Here is a 20,202-nt window from a genome sequence, read left to right on the forward strand (position 1 = left end):
TGGGGAGGGGAAGAAAAGGAAGATATATGGTGTTCTTTAATTTAGAGTTGCCTTTTTTTATTTGTTTTTGTTGATTTTACTGCTGCGCGAGCACCGCAAGCCATTTCGTTTGATCTGCTTGAATCAAAAAGACATTCTTCCTCTGTGCAGTCGACGTTTCTCCATTGATGGCACACATCTTGTGCTTGGTGGTGGTTGAAGGTGCCATAAGCAAGCAGTAATGTAATGTGCAATGGTGAGATACAACTGTTGAGGACTTCATTGTGTTGTGACAAATGCAGATACAGGCTCTGGAATAGGTTGTATGGAAATAGATCTCATTACTGGTGGTGAATCAGCACTGTATAAAGCCCAGGTCACATCACAGCAGCATTCACTCCAAATACTACATTTCTGACCTCCTTTATCCTAATGGGAGACATTCCTAAGTGTTATTGTCGTGCCTCTTTTGACTCCAATGACTCATGATGATATGTGCACCTTGAGAATGAATTATTTGCCAGTAGTAGGTTTTATGTGTAAATATGCCCACTGAAAAAAAAGAGTATTCAGTGAAGGGTATTCAAATGAATAATTGAAATGAAAACAGCCTCAAACAAAAACGAGAAGCTCTAAATAAAAACAAAAACAAAGATCCAGGTTCATTCGAGAAACAGCATGTTGGGCTTATTATAACGAATGGGTAATTTCTCTGTGCTTTATAGGTCATGCATGCTTGCTCTTTTTCTTTCCTGTGTTAAGATCTCCAGTGTGGATCTGCAGGGCAGTGCTGCTGGTGGCGGTGGTGGTGGGGGTCATCGGGTGGGGCGACGCATGGGCCTGAGTCGGGCCCAGGACCTGGCCATTTGCTGGTGGCCAGAGGTTAATGAGGAAGCCTGGCCTTGGTCGCCTATCCCCAGCCAACAAGAACGTGCCAACTTGGTGCTGCTGGCCTGCTTACCCGCCCCAGGTCTTAAGGTAAAAACCACGCTCCCAGAATCCTCCTGAGGGGTGGAAAACCCCCGTTTGGACTGAAGCTGATGAAATTCAGAGAGAGATGCCCCAAAATAAATGTAATCTTGCTGGTCGATTAATAAATAGGGCATAACGTGTTAAATAATGGAGGGATTTTTAATGATATTGTGGTGTTGCTCTGGTGATCAGGGTTGGAGGCGGTTTTTCTCTCTCCCAGCCTCCCTTTCGTGTTTTCCTTATTTCAGGCTTTTCAATACTATATGTCCTCTGCTCGCTTTTAGCAACAACGCTTTTTTGAAACAGCTACATTTAGCTCTGTGCTATATATGGCTTAGCACTAGTTGGCGGTTTGAAGTGCCGTTGGTAATGGATGATAGTACATTTCGCGCGTTCTCAATACTGGTGATGGTGCTTTGATCGCAGCGCTCTGTCGCGGTTGCTGACACCTAAGCATTAAACTAGGAGTGACCTCTTCCACAGCGACACGCATCCCCTCTCCTTCCATAGCGCGCGCTGATGAGTTTGGGGACGGTGCATTAGATGTCTCAAGGGTGGCGTTTAATTGGACCTCTTTTTTGCGATACGAAGGAAAGGGGGGTGCACTAAGCCGTGATTTGGGCACGGGCATCTGCGGAATCCCTGCCATCGCGCTGCTCACTGAAAGCCCCATTCGTTGGTCTTGAACGCAGGGCCCGGTAATGTGCCGCTGAATGCGGAGCAACCTAAATTACCGAGCAAGGGCTTAAGCTCGCTAGCAAACGCTGCGCTTCTATTTTTTTAAACATATGCAAAATATTCTGCAGCGTGGCGAGAAGCGTTACCAATTGCATATGCACGTTACGAAAAACAAACACAGGCATAGGAGAGTGAAAAAAATGAAATAAATAAACAAACAAATGGGAATGGCGTACGTTCCGTCTGTTTGGAATGCACACTGGATTTATCTCAGTCGTTCACCTAGTTTTTTTCTCTCTCTCCCCCTTCTCTCTTTTTTACGCTTAAAGAACATTAAAGTCCCCGTGCCTGCATCGTTTCTAATTAAAGTGTTTGTTGTCATTTTCAGATCCGTGGTGTGAAATTAAGCTAGCAGTTTATGTAAGACCCACAGAGCAAATCAAACACTCGGCTCATCAGAAAGGCAGAGACTTCAATCACTTCAAGCTCATATATATGTTCCTTTTGTTAAGTTTGCTATCTGCATGCTAAGCCAATTTTCTACTTAGTCTTCGGCATTTAAAAGTGTGATTTATTTCCCTATGTGGTCTTAATTCTTACCCCTCGCTGATAAGCGGAGCCAAGGCGCACAGGAAAATATATACACCCGTTTGTGCAAGCGTTTAACATTTTTAATGATTTCCAGTTCCTGGAATTTAATAATCTCATTGAAAACAGCAGCAGATTCACACTTATTTAAAAATAAAATACTAGTTTGGGAGAGGGACTGTTGTTGGTTTTGTTGTTGTTTATTGAGACCTGCATTCTGCTATCGCTTTCCTTGCACTTGCTTTGTTAGTTGTTTGATCAGCAACTTGCCTATTATTATTATTATTATTGTTATTATTATTATCTAAATGTAGAAAATCATAGTAGTTTTTATTGCAGCATGTTCAATTTTTTAAACAACTTTCTTTGTGTTGAAGTTTAGGGGTAAAATGAAATTCTGTTGTTGAGCTTTGACAGAAATACATAGTGTTTTGTTTTGTTTTGTTTTGTTTTGTTTTGTTTTGTTTTGTTTTGTTTTGTTTTGTTTTGGTCTGGTCTGGTTTGGTTTTCTTTCTTTCTTTCTTTCTTTCTTTCTTTCTTTCTTTCTTTCTGTCTTCCATCAAATTGAACACAAACTTGCACAAACTTGACATCCTAAAGGTTCACAAAACCTTTCTTTTCTCTTTTTACATTTTGTTTTTGTTGATTTTTAGGGGTTTTTTTCTGCTAAGGTGGCATTCAGTTTTTACTTTGAAGGAGCCAGATAACTCCCGCCAACACAAACCGCGTCAGTGAGAAATTCTGACTAGTGTCTATGCAGTGTCACTCTACACCTCAATCAGAACACCAAAAAGTTATTCGGGATTTCCACCACTACATCATCATCATTTTCATGATTATTATCATCATCATCATCATCATCATCGTCATCTCTCTCTCTCTCTCCCTTGCTGGCTCACTCACTCACTCTCTGCTCTCTGAGCTGGAAAATTGGCTCAAAAAGGGGCACTGCTGTGAACAAGGCCTGGTGCTCAGCTGGACGATGCTGGGTTTATCTTTCATGCCTTTGAAAAAAGTCCAGAGAAGAAAGAAGAAGAATGAAGAAGAATAGTTTTGACCAGCCACTGAAACCAATAACTAGAAGAGACCCACTTACCATGGATACTTCTCTCTCTTTCTCTCTCTCTCTCTCTCTGTCTTTCTGTGTTTGTGTGTGTTTTTGTGGGCCTGAGAGTGTGGGCATGACTGAGGTGCTCAGAGATGCAGTTTGCTGCTGCTTCACCTTGTGAAATTGAATCTCTCATTGTTTTGTGAAACAGCTGGGAGGATTTGGTGGCGTTGTCTCAGTGCAGGTCTTAAGAAGGATCACCCTGTGAAGATGCTAAAGCGCTTTTCAGCTGGGGTTAAAGGCACTCCAAATGGCCTACAGTGCTGATGCCATCCCCCGTCACTCAACGACTTCTCCTTTGCTCTCCTGTTTTGTTTATGTTTTTTTTTTGTTTGGCCTTCACTAAGGCAAAGAGCTTTGTGGAAATGCTCTCTTTCTCTCCCTCTCTCCCTCTCTCAGTGCATCTCTCCGCCTTCAGAAAGATTCCTCTCTTAGCTCCAGCCTCAGCTTGAAAGCTAGGTCACCCCTACCCACTGTGTCTTGTGCCATCATCTGTCTCTGTTATGTATATATGTATATGTGTGTGTGTGTGTGTGTGTGTGTGTGTGTGTGTGTGTGTGTGTGTAAATATGTGCGTGTACACCTGTGACAGGGCCAGTGCCTGTTTGCAGGGCAGGGGTGGGGCGGGCCAGCTGCAGACAGACCCACTGAACAGAGGCCCGTTAGGGTGAGGCAGGTGTGTCTCAGCGGGTCCTGCTACTGTGGAGGCCTGGCAATGTTCTGGATCCTTCCTGTGTGCTTTCAGCACCTCCCCCTATTCCCCCTCAAGCTTCCTCATGCTCCCCCCCCAACTCAAAAAACCCCACACACCCCCTGGGGGGCAGCAGGAGCCGGCCCTGGGGATTATGACTGGGGAGAAAGAAGGAAAAAAACCCCCTCATCATCTGTTTCCTCACATAGACCATAGGCAACCTGCTTAACTCCCCTTTCTGGCATTTGCCGACAAAAAGCCCAGCTTTGCGCCTGGCAGCCAGTGCCCAGTTCTGTCTACATGGCGAAATGAATGATGCTCATTACTAGAGGCAGCCATACCCCCTGAATGCTTTTTTACGATAGGGAATCTCTTTTTATGCTCTGTGTGTGTGTGTGTGTGTGTGTGTGTGTGTGCGTGTGTGTGTGTGCACGCGCATGTGTGTGTGTTTGTGTACGTGTGTGTGTGTGTGTGGTGTGTGGAGAGGTTAAATCTCCAAACACATTTATAGAACGAGTCATTGTAGTCGTGGAAGGCTCTGATATCTTTTGCTGTGATGCCTGACTGGCTGTTTGTGTTGGGCCGATTTGTGTATGAATATGCTGAATGTGAGCTTTTCACGTGTCTAAAGCTGCATCTCTGATACCACAACACACACCGCTCTTGTAGGACAAATCTTTATTTCTTATATGCATCTGTTTTTCAGATATTGTCCATTATATCTGTTTCTGAAATTGTACCTCCCTATTTCTGATCCTTCACTTGATAAAGACCAAAACAAAAAGTTTAGATATAATTTCACACAGGTTTTGAAGAGGTATATGCTTTAGTAGAACAGCCTTTAGCTCATTAATGAGTTGGCAATGAAGTTTTTTAAGCCTCCATTAAGCAGACACATAAAACAATAGAGATTTACAGCATGTGCCTTTTTTTTCTTTTTTACACTGAGGACAGGCAGGAAATATGTAGCAATGATAATACATTTAAAATGAATTGGATTTCCTGTGTACACTTTCCTGCTAATTTGGCTGTTTGTTAGTTGTATCCAGGCATAAAATGGTAACACTGCATTTGTGCGGGCCAATGCCAGTTTTCTGTGGGGCTCTCAGTTGGGGTAGCAGGGCATTGACATTACTCTTTCTCCGTCTCTCAGTGTCTCTCTCTGTCTCTCTGTCTCTGTGTCTATTTCTCTTTGCCTCCAGGTGCTGAGCTCTATTCGCACAAACGGTAAACCTCTAGACTGTTGTTTCAGCCTGACTCAGTCCTACCAGGTCCTCACAGTGGAGGTGTGTGAGGAGGCCCATGACAGGAGAGCCCAGAACTGTGTGTATGAGTGTGCCCGGGGCCGGCTCCAGCGCCTGTCCGTCATCGCCCTGCCGCTCCCCTCCCGACCGGTCTGCTGCGCCCGTGACCCCTCAGAACAGCAGCTTGCCCTGGGTTTGCAGGACTCGTCTGTGGTGCTGTTTGACATCCAACACGGACTCTCTCTCCATGCCCTGTGTCCCATGCTTCCCTCTCTGCTGGCTTGGCACCCCACCGCAGCCCTGCTGATGGTGGGGAGCAGCCAGGGCGAACTGCAGGTTTTTGACATGGGTCTCTCGCCCCTTCGCCTGCAGCTGGTGGCAGAGGAACCGGCCTCAGCCCCCGGCGCCACCCTGCAGCTCACACAGCACCTGTCCATCTCTGGGGGCCTGGTCGGGATGCAGTGGGCTTTCTCTCCGCTCTCTCAGGGAGGTGAGGGCCTGGAGGTACGTGACCTGCTCCTGCTCAGCTTCCATGGTGGTCCACTGGCAGCACTGAGACTCAGACTGGGTGAGTATGTGTGTGTGTATGTCTGTGTGTGAGAGAGACAGTACAGGGGAGAGTATTGGGGATTGTAGATTCAGGGATTCTAAAAAAGGTTTTCAAAATGTTATTTGCAAACCCAACAATGATTTTTCCCACCAAAACAAACAACCAAAAAAGGGTTTTACAGAGAATTGCAAAAATTTTATAGATTACAGTAAGTTTGTTTCTTTATGAGGTGAGGTGCAGTCTAACATCACAGATAAAATGTTTGTATAAATGTGATACTTGGACATTCACACTTTTCAGTCTAATTTGGCGGTGACACAATCAGGAAGGCAGGGAAAGAAGTTTCTTCCACAGAGGTCACTCAGTAAATGCCCTGGGACAAATGCCTCTTGGTGCATTGTGGGCGGTATTTTTCCGATAAATCGTGTACAGTGACTGTGTGTCCCTCAGGGACTCAGATAAAGTTTGCCAATCAAACCTGCACAGCCGTTCCATCTTTAATTTGGACTTTGGAGGAAGATGAGACGTAGTGCAGCTCAGCTGAAGTTTTGGAGAGGGAGTCGGAGAGGAGAGGAGGAATTGAAGAATAGAGAAGGTGGGGGGGGGGGGGGGTGGTAACAACAATAGTCCCTGTTCCTCTGATCAGGTGCCAAGGTTTTGATGACGGAAGTAAACATACATCTTTTCTTTCTTCCTTTTTATTTATTTATTTATTTATTTATTTATTTTTTCAAAAAATGATAATTCTGAGCGACGCGTGTGTCCTGTTTGTTTGCATGAATGTTGCGTGTTTGTTTAGCATGCTCTTTTATTTATTGACTTGCTGTATTTCATTAGGACTGCTACATGATAGAGTTGGACGCGGTGAGGAAGAAAGCCTTGGCATTCCTCCAGCTTTCCAGAGGAAACCTCTTTCTCTTTCCCCCTCCCTCTTTCTTTTTCTCTTCCTCCGTGAGTTATCTCATCTGGGCACCCGTTCAGTGGAGTTGCTCTGGTTTGCTGAGTGGATATTGGAGGGCAGCTGGGTACCACAAACGGAGGAGACAGAAAGCTAATTTGTGCACACAGTAATTAGAGAGAGAAGAGAATTACATTGGGTTACATTATTTTGTCATCAGGATTGCATCATTCTGGATGTTTCTGTTTTCTCCATGTTTTTTATTAGAATTTAACAATAAATGCTTTGAGATTTTTTTTTCCTCAAATATTTTTCAGCTGTCTCCTTTTCTAGGTGTATGCTCATACAGGGAACTTTGACTCAATTTCATAATATGCCGTACTCTCACCAGACAAGAGACTCTAAGCAAAACTATATCTTTCTTTCCTTCACAACAAAATCTACATTTTGTTTTCAGGGGGAGGGTATTCATGTTCTCTAGACAACATTTCGTAATATATTAAGAGGCTAATTCACAGGTAGAGGATAGGCTTTGACAATCAGTGTCACTTTTCTCTCTTTTTTGACTAATATGGGCCTGACTTGGGATCAGAGCCGGGTTGACTTGGGTTTGAGTGAGCCTTTTTATTAGCCTTGTGTTTGTGTCACATAAGTAGACAGGGGGTTGGAGTTGTGGTGTGTTAATCCCCTCTTTCTCACTTCTACTCCATTTTTGCCATCTCCAAAGAGACTTAACAGAGAACAGACGGTGACGCATGGCACTATTTTTTCCCCCTCTCTCTCTCTCTTCCCCTCCCTCTGTCTCTCTCTCTCTCTCTCTCTCTCTCTCTCTCTCTCTCTCTCTCTCCCTCTATCTCTCTCTCTTTCTCCCTCGGAAACGCTGAGCTCAGCTGATGCATTAGCCACATTAGTGGGCTCTTTAGGGGATTTATGCCGGTCTGCTTCGCTAATTGCCAGCTTGTAATTTTAATTGGCCGCTCCCAACCCTCGCTCTTTTAAATCAATTAGACAATAAGGTGGCTGTCACTTTAAAACCCCAAAAAATGTCCACCCAGATGCCGTCCTCTGCAAGGGAAGGTCACACACATCTCTGAATAGGGGACAGCATTAGGTTTTGTGACGGAGGAGTCCAGGCCTTAGAGAAAAAAACAAGGATAAGAGTCCAAGCTTGTGTAATTCAGTCTAAGCAGCATGTACAAGGCTAACTGGAATCATTAATAAACAAAAAGCCTTCTGATTTGTTTTATTCATATAGAACTTGTTCAGTCCTCTGTGTGTGTGTGTGTGTGTGTGTGTGTGTGTGTGTGTGCCTGAGTGTGATCTTTATTATTACTGTTGTGAGTCTTTTTTTTTTGTTGTTTTCTCATTTTGGGAGCATTGGCTTTAGCTCCTGTGGAGGAATGAGCAAGGTTAAGCGGCACTCGGATTGATAATGCTTTTCTGCCCGGGGTGATTCAATACCAGCGGATTAGTGGACTCCTGAATAATTAAGTGGGCTCTTTTTGTGCGCACGCGGACAGCAGAGGTGTCGGCTGCCTCAGGTGATTACTGCTCATTGTGATCCCAGACACTCCTTCTCTGGCCTCCTGTCCACTTTAGTCATGGAAATTTAACAACACAGTAGAGGACAGGAAAGCGAGAGAGAGAGAGAGAGAGAGAGAGAGGAGGCCATGAAGGAACAGTAGGCATACAAGAGGAGAGGCCTGGTTTAGAGTGTAAAGAACAGAGGTGTGAAAGAGAGAGGAGCGAAGAGGAGAAGAGAGGAGCTGTTTCAGTAATGTTTAAATTCATTATCATACACGCTGACCATCTAGGCTACATCAATGGATACGTGTATTGACTCAATTTACTCAGTGTACATTCACGTTAACACACTTCCTCGCGACAGGCAGGGGGTGAATCAGTAAAGAGAGCTGATCGATCTGAATGTCAATGACAATCTAGCTGTGCAGTGCCTTTAAAGATCTTCTGCCACTTACTTAACTGGTAATGTGTTGTCACGGTGCTATCTGAGTTAGGAGCTGTTTCTCTTCATCCTTTTAAGATAGAGTCCGTGGTGCTGTATGAATGAACACATTGAACATAGGGCACATTCACAATCCTCACTACTGTATCCAGTCAGATGTCTGGGATTATGCCTCCCTCCTTGTTTTGAAAAGTGAAAACGTATTGTCCAGAAATTGCAGCTGATAAACTGAACTGAACATCTGAAGAGTTTTGACTCTCGTCGCTATGCTTTTGATGAGGGTTAAGCCTAGACCTGGACTAAATTCCAGTCATTCAGAATTAAATTGAAACTAGAACTAAACCTTGTCCTTGTCAGTGAAACTAAGCAGTCTGTGAATTGTTTGTACTCATCTTGTGTAAACTGTAAACTATATGCTCTCTCTTACTTGTCAACAAAAAGTAAAGCCATGGTGTTAACTCTCAGTGGTCATTAAAAATCCCTGAACACTTGATGTGAAAAGCAGGGGAATTAGGCCTGGGTTTCCTGTCTAAAGTCACACACTCTAGGTTCTGTACACTCTCTGTCTCAGCCTCTGTTTTGGCCCTAGTCCCAGTAACTGAATGATTGTCTCCTCACCTTTACATCTGATGTGTCATCCCGTGGATGGGTGATGGGTGCTACACTTTGGTCATAGTTGGGTTGTGTTGTCCTCCTTCCCTTGTAAAAATTATTGGATTTGGGACAGTCAGTGCAATCCAAAACCAGTTCATATTTATCATCATTCCTGTTATTAGAATTTAGATTTACTAAAGCATTTAGCATGGTTCATTTAATAGACAATCAATTTATTATGTCAAGTTATTTTAGTTGTTGGCCTTTCCAATGCCAGTAACATTTCCAGTGAATAGCACTCATGAGAAACACCCCTACCAATCCCTTGTATTTGTTGCATTTATGTTTTTGCACAACATTTGCATACACAAATACCCTATATGTTAATCTGTCTGTGTATAGTTATAGTGGCTTACAGGAGTCTGTCGATGGATTGGTGGACAGACCTAATATCTCTCTTGTCTTGTTTATTCAGGAGCTCTGAGTGGGAGTCAGCTGGGCCCTGTGGAGCTGGTGCACCATCGGCTGCGCTGTGGGGAGGTAGATGAGGCACTGGGAATACTGGGAGCCATGGACTGGGGTATGAAGGGAACCGAATGCTACAGAGTGTTGATCTCTATCACTGACTATCTGCTTCGACTGCCACTGGATCCTGACACAGAAGGTGTGACCCCTGTTCTCTCTCTCTCTCTCTCTCCCTGATTCCCTACCGTTCTTCAGCTGTGGACTGGCTTTGGATCCTTGTATTCATTGACTTACAAGCCCCTTGAACAAATACAGTTATCAGAGTCAAGCAAATTGGTTAGCCATGCAGAGACTGTCGACCTTTTACATCTGGTTTATGTGTCTCAATAGTTCTGATGTTCTCTGTGTGAGAATTGAAATTTGAGCGTGCTGGCATACTGACTGTGTGTATGTGACCTGTATAATTAGATGTAGATTCAGTATAATGTTCTGTGTGGGTGTGTGTGCGCCTGTGTCATTAGTAAAGTTGATTTCATCATGTTGCTTCAGCCCAGCTGGAGGCTGCACTGGGGATGTTCTATGCCCCTTCCAAAGCCCTGACTGACACAGTTATACTGGAGTACAGAGACCCCATTAGCAGATACGCCCGCCGCTTCTTCCATCACCTACTCAGGTGAGCCCCTCACACGCACATGTACACACGCACACGTACACACACACACACACACACACACACACATACACACGCATACGTACACACACACACACACACACACGCACACACACACACACGTACACACACGCACACACACACACACACGCACACACACACACACACGCACACACACACACACAAATATTCATCAAATTTTCGTTTGCTTACTTACACAAACATGCATGTATGCACACACATACATATCCACAAAATCACCTTTATTCATTCAAGTACACTAACTCTTACTGACACCCACACACGCACACACACATATCTGTCTATCTATCTATCTATCTATCTATCTATCTATCTATCTATCTATCTATCTATCTATCTATCTATCTATCTATCTATCTATCTATCTATCTATCTATCTATCTATCTATATATAGATATATATAGATATAGATATAGATATAGCTATAGCTATAGCTATATATACACACAGACACACACACTGTATGTATATGTACATGCTTATATATACATGTACACATAATTAGTTATACATCATTTATGTACACGCAGTCACACAAACCTATTCACATACTCTCTCTCTCTCTCTCTCTCTCTCTCTCCCTCTCTCTCACTCTTCCTCTCTCTCACACTCACACACATACACACACACACACACTCAAAAGTTATAGGGTTTTTAGTAACCCTGTAACTTTTGAAAGACCAACACTACTTACAGACTAAAACTTAAGTACAACAGGCTGTGCAGTTGAGAGCTGACATTGTCCACTAATACCCATAATCCTTTAGTCGTTTGTTTCTATTCTTTCAGACATGAGCGATTTGAAAAGGCATTCCTGCTTGCCGTGGACATAGGAGCACGAGACCTGTTTATGGTGAGCGTGCAACGTGCATTTCACCAACACCCATAGGCCTGGACTCACTGTGGCCTCAGACTAGTTAGCATTCACTTCACTGCAGATTATAACTGGCGATTATGACCTGCGGTTATTTTAGTTTATCTTAGCTCTTAGCGCCAGTGCAAAACCTCTCCACTGTTGCAATAACAAGGGCTAGGATGACAGAGCAACAGTTACCAAAGGAAGGGAGGCAAAAAAAGGAGGAGTGGGGGTCTGTCTTTCATAGCTCTCGTGGCCAGTACACTGTCTTTTCTTTTCCCTCCTTTTTCTCATTCTTTTTAAAAGGTCTTGTGTATGTGACCCCTTTCACTGGGCCCCTAGCACTCTAGAGTTTTCCAGCACCACCCTGCCCATTAAAGCTCACACCGGGTTTTCTCTGCCCCCCCCCCCCCACCCCTCACCCCCCCACACATTCACACTGATAGCACTGGTTCCAATTCATTCCCCTCTAAGTGCTGCCGCTCACAGCACCAATTGAAAAGGTGGAGCTGAAGCTGTAGACCTTGAAAGAGCAGAGAAGAGAGAGAGAAAGAGGGAGAGTATGAGGGAGAGAATTCACAAAAAAAGAACTGCTACGTCAGTCTGGGAAACGGGCAGAGAGAGAAATCCAAAAAAAGAGAGAGAGAGAGAGGGGACTGGAAAGAGGGTAAAAAAAAAACAAAACAAGAGAAAGTAAAAAAAAAAAAGGGGGAGACAAATTATGAATGCTCCCACAGTTACTTTCTTTCTTTTTTTGGAATGACAAAGAGAGCAACGAATGGGAACTGAAGGCATTGACGTTTCACCTCGCGGGTCTCCTCCCTCCTGTTTAATTAGCTACAGAAGTTAAATTAACCTGCCTGCTGGAGAGAAGAGGGACTGAGGGCCTCTGCATGGAAGACCCCCTTGTTCCATGTGATCTCTCCCCCCTCAGTCTTCAGCCCCACTGGGACCCTGGAAGAAGTGCCCAGTGGTGCCCAGCCCTCTGGTCTTCATTGTTTTCTTTTCAGACCTGCATTGTTTCCTACAATGGAAGTCTGAAAGAATTTTTTTGTAAAAATCTTTTGTAAAATGAGGCACTTTGGTCTTGAGTGAAATTAAAGGGGGCTGGAGTTAAGGACGGAGGGGGTGTCGGGGTGAAGGGGGAGGGGTTACCCTTTCGCACGACTGTTTTGCATAATGGTGAGATTCTATAGTTCTAATTACTCTTTGATGGCAAGCCGATAATGTATCCAATTAGGTCATTTGTCAGCTACCAATGGGTTGGAGTTTTTTTTTGATGTGGTGTTTAATTAAATCAAAATTTCCAATTGCTGAATGAGATGCTGGCTTTGTTCTTTAATGGGGCTCGTGTGTTCCATATTCTCTCCCTCATTTAGCTGCAGACATAGGAAGGAGCATGTGGGGACGGCGGTAATATCTCTGATTAGACATTGGCTGAGCCAGGCTGTAGAACACGGGATCACACATCACTCGTATTAGCCCATTGTTGTGCTGAAATGATTAATTAATGGTATTAAAATGTTAAGTCCCTTACACATATCTGATAAACGTGTTGCTCAAACAGTGCTTGGATTACAGGTGTGTGCCTGAATTGTGTGTGTGTGTGTGTGTGTGTGTGTGTATGTTTGTGTTGAGTGTTTCAGTGTGTCTGTGTACTTGGAGGTTCTGCTGCACTGATAGTCAGTTGCTTTTTCTGGGTTCACTCCACTAGGTTATGTTAATTTTTCCCTGCTTTTTGAGGTAACCCAAATATCAGATGACATCATCCACAGCTTGTCATTATGTGGATATACATGCAGTTCCCTCCCAAAATAACGGTAAAAAGCAGGTTTATCGAGAGAGTTAGCCCTTGCTTTTTTAGCCCTTAAAGCTCTTAAATAAATAAGATTAGTGCATATCCTGTGTCGTGTTTGAGCGTCTGTGAATAAGAGGTGTAATATCTGATGGTTTATGTGCAGTATTATTGTTATCCCCTCTTAGTTATCTGGATTCTCTCGCTCTCTCTCTTTCTCTCTCTCTCTGGCTCAGGGGGCATTATATGCTGTTGAGCTGAAATAAAGCATCACAGGTCCACAAATCCAGAGCAGATACCAAATGTTTTATGTTTTGGCACTCTCTCTACTCTATTTCTGTCTCTCATTCTTTCTCTCTCTCTCTCTTTCTTTCTCTCTCTCTCTCTCTCTCTCGCTCTCTCTCCCTCTCTCTCTCTCTCTCTCTCTCACTCTTGCTCTCTCTCTTACTTTTGAATATTTACCTATAGAATTTCTGCACATTAAAAATGACAGAGGGGCCCTCCATAATAGATGTTGTCGTCATGAAGGGACCATGTTTTTATCCAAGCTAGGAACACTACAAACCAATAGTTAATCTAATCACCAAATGATATATTGTCCAAATGATATATTGTGTAGAATTTGTTTTTGGTTGTTTGGAAATCTCTCTCTTTCTCTGCCAGTGCCCTCTCTCTTTGAACCTCTGATCATTTCTCTGTGTGTAGAAGCTTAAAAGCAGGATGACAATGTGGGCATTAAGAAGCCGTTGGCCTCTCGGCTGGGTGTCGGCATTAGGCAGCTTTGCATTGTAGACCAGGCCTCTCTGATGTTGCTGGTGCAGAAGGATTTCTTAAGTTGGATCAGACAGAGCTGGGACACGAACGAGGTGCTCGTTACTAGGGTGTTCTTTCTCTGGTGGCTGGACCTTTCAGCCAGAAAGTTCTTATCCATGGGCTAAACCTGAGCTAACCAGGGAGGAGGTTAGTTTGTCCTGGTCATCTCTCTGGATGATGATGACGCTAATGACAAATCAGATGACTGGATTTGATTAGCAGTGGAATTACAGACACGCAGACAGCATGCGGCTGGGCGTGACTGTCTGATCAGACCACAGATACCAAGGATAACTTTCCTTTGGCCAAAGTTCATACCGTAGACATTCACCTCACACCTGCAGAGTGTCATTCACAATCTCCTTTGTTAAGTTATCTTCTGTGAGACGCTCCTTCCCACGTTTCACATTACCATTAAAGTGTGACATTTGTATCCAGTCACAGACTAAATTGTGCTCAACAGTCTCATATATATATATATATATATATATATATATATGTGTGTGTGTGTGTGTGTGTGTGTGTGTGTGTGTGTATATATATATATGTATAGTATTGCATTTATGGAGATGAAAAGGATTTAAAATGGCACACATTCAGCCCAGCTGCTGGTAATGGGGCTGCTAAAGGCCTATCCCACCATAGAGATGGGTCAGTTTGGTTTCTGAAAGGTGAGCGATTCTCCCGTGTTTTTCAAACTGTCAGATAAGATCCACGGAGAGTTCAGATTAGGGGAGGGGACCTGACTGCATTTTGAAAGTTTGAGAAGCATTTCATCCAGTATTCTCTGATGTCAGCTTCAAACAGGTTACTTTATCTTTTTTTCCTCAGAAAAAAAAAAACTGGACTATTGTCATCGGAGCTGAGATTCATTTTAGATTAAACTCTTATTTTGCTTTACCTTCAAAGGACATCCATTATGTGGCTGTAGATAAGGGGGAATTGGTACTGGCAGACGTGGCGAAGAAGAAGGCTAATGAAATCGATGCAGAGTCGGTAACATCTGGCTCAGGTAAGAGAATAACACTGTCATTACAATTTTAAAAAATCGATATAGAAAAAAATCATGATATGAAATATTCTAATACTTGCCTTAAAGCTGTGTGTAACACCTCACTTTAACATAAACCACATTTTTGTGCTGTTGCACAAGAGTGTGCCTCTCCAAATCAAAGTCCCAAAAAAAGAAAAAAAAAAATCTGCTCTTGTCAGTTTGTTCATCTCTTCTGTCCTCAGTGGCTTCTGACCCAGAACCACAGAGCTCAAATACCAGAAGGAATTTGGACACATTCCTTATTTACCAATCCTTCTCAGGGCAGTGAGAGACTGGTTTTTCCTCTTCATGGTGGTATGAGAAGAACAGGGCACAGAACACAGCACATTCAGTGCAGGTTGGATTCAGTCAAACTTGGAGCTCTAAAGAGAAGTTTTAACCGAACGCGACATGAATTTATGAAAAGTCATTGGCAGGAGGCGAATGGGCGGAGTTGCTCGTGGCGAAACTGCAACGTGAAATGAGTGAAATGAGCGTTAGCTTGAGTTAAAAAATGTTCAATTCAATCAAAAATTTCGCCAGGCGAAAGCCAGTAATCTTCAAGTAGGGCCGTACTTTCCTGTACTTTCAGGGATCATTTCTACAGCTTCAAGTAGGGCTAGAAGCCACGCCCCCTTCCCAGAAATCTCTTCAGTCAAGATGGAGGACAAGCTGATCGTGTGTAATCTGACTGGTGTAATCAAAAATGCTTGCTGTGACGTGGTGCGAAATTCGCTTGTTCATTTTTCGGGCAAGCAATCAAACCTGCGCAAGGAAAGCGAAGTGAGATTTTGCTTCACTCTCAGTTAAACCGCAGCCTAAGGTGGCCATCACACACCTCACTCAAGGAGATTGTCTTCTATGAGTCATATTACAGTATTCTGTGATAGGTTTTGTCCATTACTAGACAGAAATTAGTCATTTGAATATGGGCGGCAGATTTTTAAATTTAGAAATTTGGAGTTGAATGTTTAGTGTTGTAGAGTAGTACATAATAGTTTGCTGGCTTCTCTACATGAGCGGCCTTCAGAAATAATAAATAAAAAATAGCCTTTTCTTTTTTTTCTAATGACATCCGAGCTAAAATTCTCTGGGCCCACGGGGCATGGGGAAATTTAAATAAGTGTAGGATGGGAGCAGATGAAGGAGTGTGATGGTGAGTCCTTAACTCTGTGCTTTAAATTTGGGCGGAGGTTGTTACATGCATTATACGCAGACATTGGCTAACAGGCCTCCAGATGAGACCAGAGCAACTGCTCATGCAGAGGTCAGAACCTGGGGCGCTGTGTGTGCATGTGTGTGTGCACATAGCCTCTCTCTCTCCACTCATAAGCCTCTTAATTACGTCCTTGATGATTTCCCTGTTCCCTGTTTCACCTGGAGCCTATCCTTGGACGGAAGGGCTAAAGAAACCAAGCGAGGGAAGGGGAAAAAAGGAGGTGTGAAGATGAAGGGAGGAGAGAGTGGATGGGGGAAATGAAGGAAGGTCTACTTGGGAGCACTTTGCAGATGTTAATAGTTAAAATGTTGCAATTATATGTGATTGCCCATGCGTTTAGTTTTCTCTTTTTTTTTCTGTAACAGGTGATACCATCTCTCCCCCTCCTCCTCCTCCTCAAGGTCTGTTTAGCCATCTCTGGCATTCACGTCTCACCCGAATGCTTTAGTGTTCCTATCGATGAGCTTGCTCTCTGATAGATGCTGGATGAGAACCAGTCCGGATTAGTGTGACTCGTGTTGGACGGAGAATGTTTATGAGAGGAACAGAGCCCAGGTCATAAATAGAGAATGAGCGATGGCATTGTGAAGGGACTGTTTATATGGCCAAGGTGTCTTGTTTACACTCTTAGCCAACCTCAGGTAGGGGCAGCATCCTAACCTGTCGGACAGGAGGGTAGCTTAAGGACGAAGACATATTCACAATATACCCATGAAATCCAACACTGGTACACAAACTGTACATACGCATCACACATGAGCAGACGTCTATCTGGACATGCCCCAAAACATGGACTGCATGTATGTGTTTGCATAAATATGTTACATGTACTATTCATTTTCCATGACAGATGTTTTTAAAAATGCGGTATTTATTTTGTGGTCGTCCCTTAATGAAAAATGTAGGTATCAGTTTCACAGCTCTTGCTGGATTGTCATTCTTGCAGGAGGCAGAAGAAAATGGGAGAAGCAGCCGTATCAGCCAACAGATTTTCATTTGTTACGCCTTCCCCTCACCCTTCATTTTATCTTAAGTTGTGATTCTTTTTAAAAGTTTATCGGTACTCCTTCCTTTCTTCAGGTTGCTATTAGTGCCTATTTCTGTCTCTCTCTCTCTTTCTCCCTCTGTCAGCTCTGAGCACAGATTGACACTGCTTTTGAAGGTATTGTACGGGTTCACTTTTAAATGTCTGTCTGACAAGTGTGTTGATTTGGTTAGATACTCTATTGTGCAAAGGGACTGAGGGAAGAATTTAAGAGAGAGAGAGAACTCCTTTGAGGACGTTTTGCCACGAGGAACAGCTCGTACATGCTGGTTCTGCTGTCTCCTCTTACAATGGCTGATATGGCTCCAGGGCTGCCAGTGTTCAACTAAAGTGGAGGAGCTTTATCTCCTCTCAATCCAAGAGTCTTTCTCCTCCGTCTTTTCTCCAAAGGCAAAGCCTGTTAACTTCAGCGTTACAGGAAAAACATGCTTCTGCTTGTCTCTCTGTGCTCTCTCTCTCTTTCTCTCTCTCTCTCTCTCTCACTTACTCAATTGCTCGTTCGCTCACACAATCCCACTGTGTGTACATTCTGAGTTTGTTCCATTGTCAGCAGATGTTTAAACTGACTGTGTGTTTTGTACTTCATGTGTTTCAGATGAACTGCAGGCTGTGTTTGGAAGAAGGACTGCAGTCTATGACAGACACACAGACAAAACATGGGACAAACAGGCTGAGAGCAAACCTCTCACATGGAGCACTGAGGGAAGGAGTCAAGCCCCAACACACAGGATCTCACAGGACGGCCTGCCATCACGGTGTGTTTCTGCGTGTGTGTGTGTGTGTGTGTGTTTCTTTTGGCTTTGTGTGAAAAACTTGCCCAACATTTGGGTGTATTTCTGTGGTGTAATGAGTAATGCACTACTACATAGTTTTAGCTGTTAAGACATGTAATGATGTCTACCTGTCAGGTTATCACATAGGTCAATGTCAAAGCAGAGACATTTTGTTAGGTTAGGATGTATCTTAACAATGCCATCGGTCTAAGGGATTTGTAGACATTTTTAAGTCAATCTGTGCCCATTTGGAGAATCCCCTCAGCCTAGTGTGTCCTGGGTGGAGTGAGTCAAGCCTGTTTATGAGGACACACTTCAGACAAACCGAGAGTGTGTGTGACTGAGCACCCCAGCCAAATACAAGCAAACCCTTGCCTCAGTTCAAGAAGGGTAGTGATGAGGGAGTATGGTTTACAGTTTCCCCCAAGTAGCACATCGAGTATTTATGTGGATTTGTGTTTATTAGATAAAAAATGGACTTGTTCGCTTTCATCCACAGACACTTTTCATGGCTATTTGACTGCAGAAACTGCCAACACTGTGGCAACTCCATCTTCCTCCCTAAGCTCTCGAGATCTATCTCAAATCTCCTTCCCCCTGCCTCTTAGTATCAGCCAATTTAAACAGGCATGGCCCAAAGAGGATGGACAGAGCTTAAGCTGTTTTTAAAAACATAAAATATAAGAGGGTTATGGCAATTTGGCAGCCAAAACCCCGGTTTACAGGTCCTCACCGCATTACTGACTGCATGGAAGAAAGCTGATCAAGATGCTCTCACACAGATAATGCCAGCTGAAAGAGCAAAAGGAAATTCAATCCCTTTCTGTTTTCTCTTTTCTGGTTTTTTTTTGTTTTGTTTTTTTTCTGGACAATTTTTTTTTTATTTGATTTGACCAGCCTTAATGTGGTCTCAGATGAAGTTTCATTGTTCCTTATGCTTAGCCAATAAGGCTTAGAGAGAGAAAACATGCCTGAGTGTTTCTGAGACACTCTGTTTGGCGCAGAGAACGCTGGAGAGAGGCGTAGCCGGCCGGTAGCATCTTTGTAATGACAACAGCGCACATGTGACAAATCCATGCTGCAGCGGGAGAGAGGAGACAAGAGGCAATAAATAAATAAATAAATAAATAAATAAATGAATAATTTGGGAAACATTCCAGCATTTCCCATGTCCTAATACAACACATCTTCTATTTTTCCCTATACATCCTTTCCTCTTTCTTCCCCCTCTTCCTTCAGTTCAGAGCCGTCGTTTGGCATTTTCATTTGATTCAGCGGTCCAGTACAGTGGCACACTCCTTGTCAATGCGGGATGTATCATAAATAAGCCGCTTCTCCCTTCTACAAGAATGCGGCATCCTTGTAACCGCTCTGTCTACGTGAATAGGAAACGATGCACTCAAAGCATTCAAAGCCACCATTTCCAATCAGTCAATAGAGTGAGAAGCCCACAGTGGAATGCCTCTCCTCACAGACTGATAAGATTCACAGGGCCTCTACAGCAGCAGGCTCTTCACTCTACCTTCATGTCTGTGTGCTTCACCCTGTGCTCACTGAGGATGCATAATAGGCATTTGGAAGCCTAAACGCTCAGTCGGTAAAGAACGCCTTACCGTTGTGATTGATTGAATGAATGAATGTACTTTTGGCTTTGGTGAATTGTAAGTTTCAGTGTAAATTATAAAAAACGTGTTCAGTCAGCGCTCTTTATCTCAGATTACAGGCTTAGGTATACGTGTGTTAATGGACACTAATCAGATAATTCTTGTGTGTTTCCTCTTCAGCACTGCTGCTGGAAGAAGGCAGGTGAATAGAGAAGTGAATGATGTACTCTCAGAGACCCTGAGCAATGATCACACCTGGCCGTGTAAACAGACAGGTATGTGTAGGTGTCTGTGGGAAGGGTGTGTAAATACATGCTTGTGCCTATACGCTCGTGTGTGTGTGTGTGTGTGTGTGTATGCGTCTGGGTGTGGGTGTGGGTGTGTCTACACAGCCCTGTAAACATACTGTGTACATAACATTCGGTCCTCACGCTAAAAACATGCCCTTGTTTTACATGTGGCCCACTTTTATCATAGCAACACTAACAAGTTCACATGGTATTTGCTAATCATATTTAAAACATTTTTATTGTCCACAAAATGATTTTGTTAATTCTGTACAAGCACAATCCAACATAAAGCTGCTTTAAAGTAAGCATGCGTGCGTGTGTGGTGTGT

At 43.5% G+C, this 20,202-nt stretch overlaps 1 protein-coding gene across 1 annotated transcript in view; it reads left to right on the forward strand.

The window, feature by feature from the left end:
- Positions 1-19,984, forward strand: part of wdpcp (WD repeat containing planar cell polarity effector) — a 33,174-nt gene extending 13,190 nt beyond the window's left edge. The window contains exons 9-17 of the mRNA XM_030787449.1: positions 742-957; positions 5,219-5,828; positions 9,744-9,932; positions 10,283-10,406; positions 11,236-11,299; positions 14,820-14,922; positions 17,803-17,962; positions 19,765-19,859; positions 19,977-19,984. Coding sequence (XP_030643309.1) covers positions 742-957; positions 5,219-5,828; positions 9,744-9,932; positions 10,283-10,406; positions 11,236-11,299; positions 14,820-14,922; positions 17,803-17,962; positions 19,765-19,859; positions 19,977-19,984 — 1,569 coding nt within the window. The remainder of the gene's footprint in view (positions 1-741; positions 958-5,218; positions 5,829-9,743; positions 9,933-10,282; positions 10,407-11,235; positions 11,300-14,819; positions 14,923-17,802; positions 17,963-19,764; positions 19,860-19,976) is intronic.
- Positions 19,985-20,202: the final 218 nt, after the last annotated feature.

This window comes from Chanos chanos, chromosome 10 (genome assembly GCF_902362185.1).
Source record: "Chanos chanos chromosome 10, fChaCha1.1, whole genome shotgun sequence".
NCBI classification, from domain to species: Eukaryota; Metazoa; Chordata; class Actinopteri; order Gonorynchiformes; family Chanidae; genus Chanos; species Chanos chanos.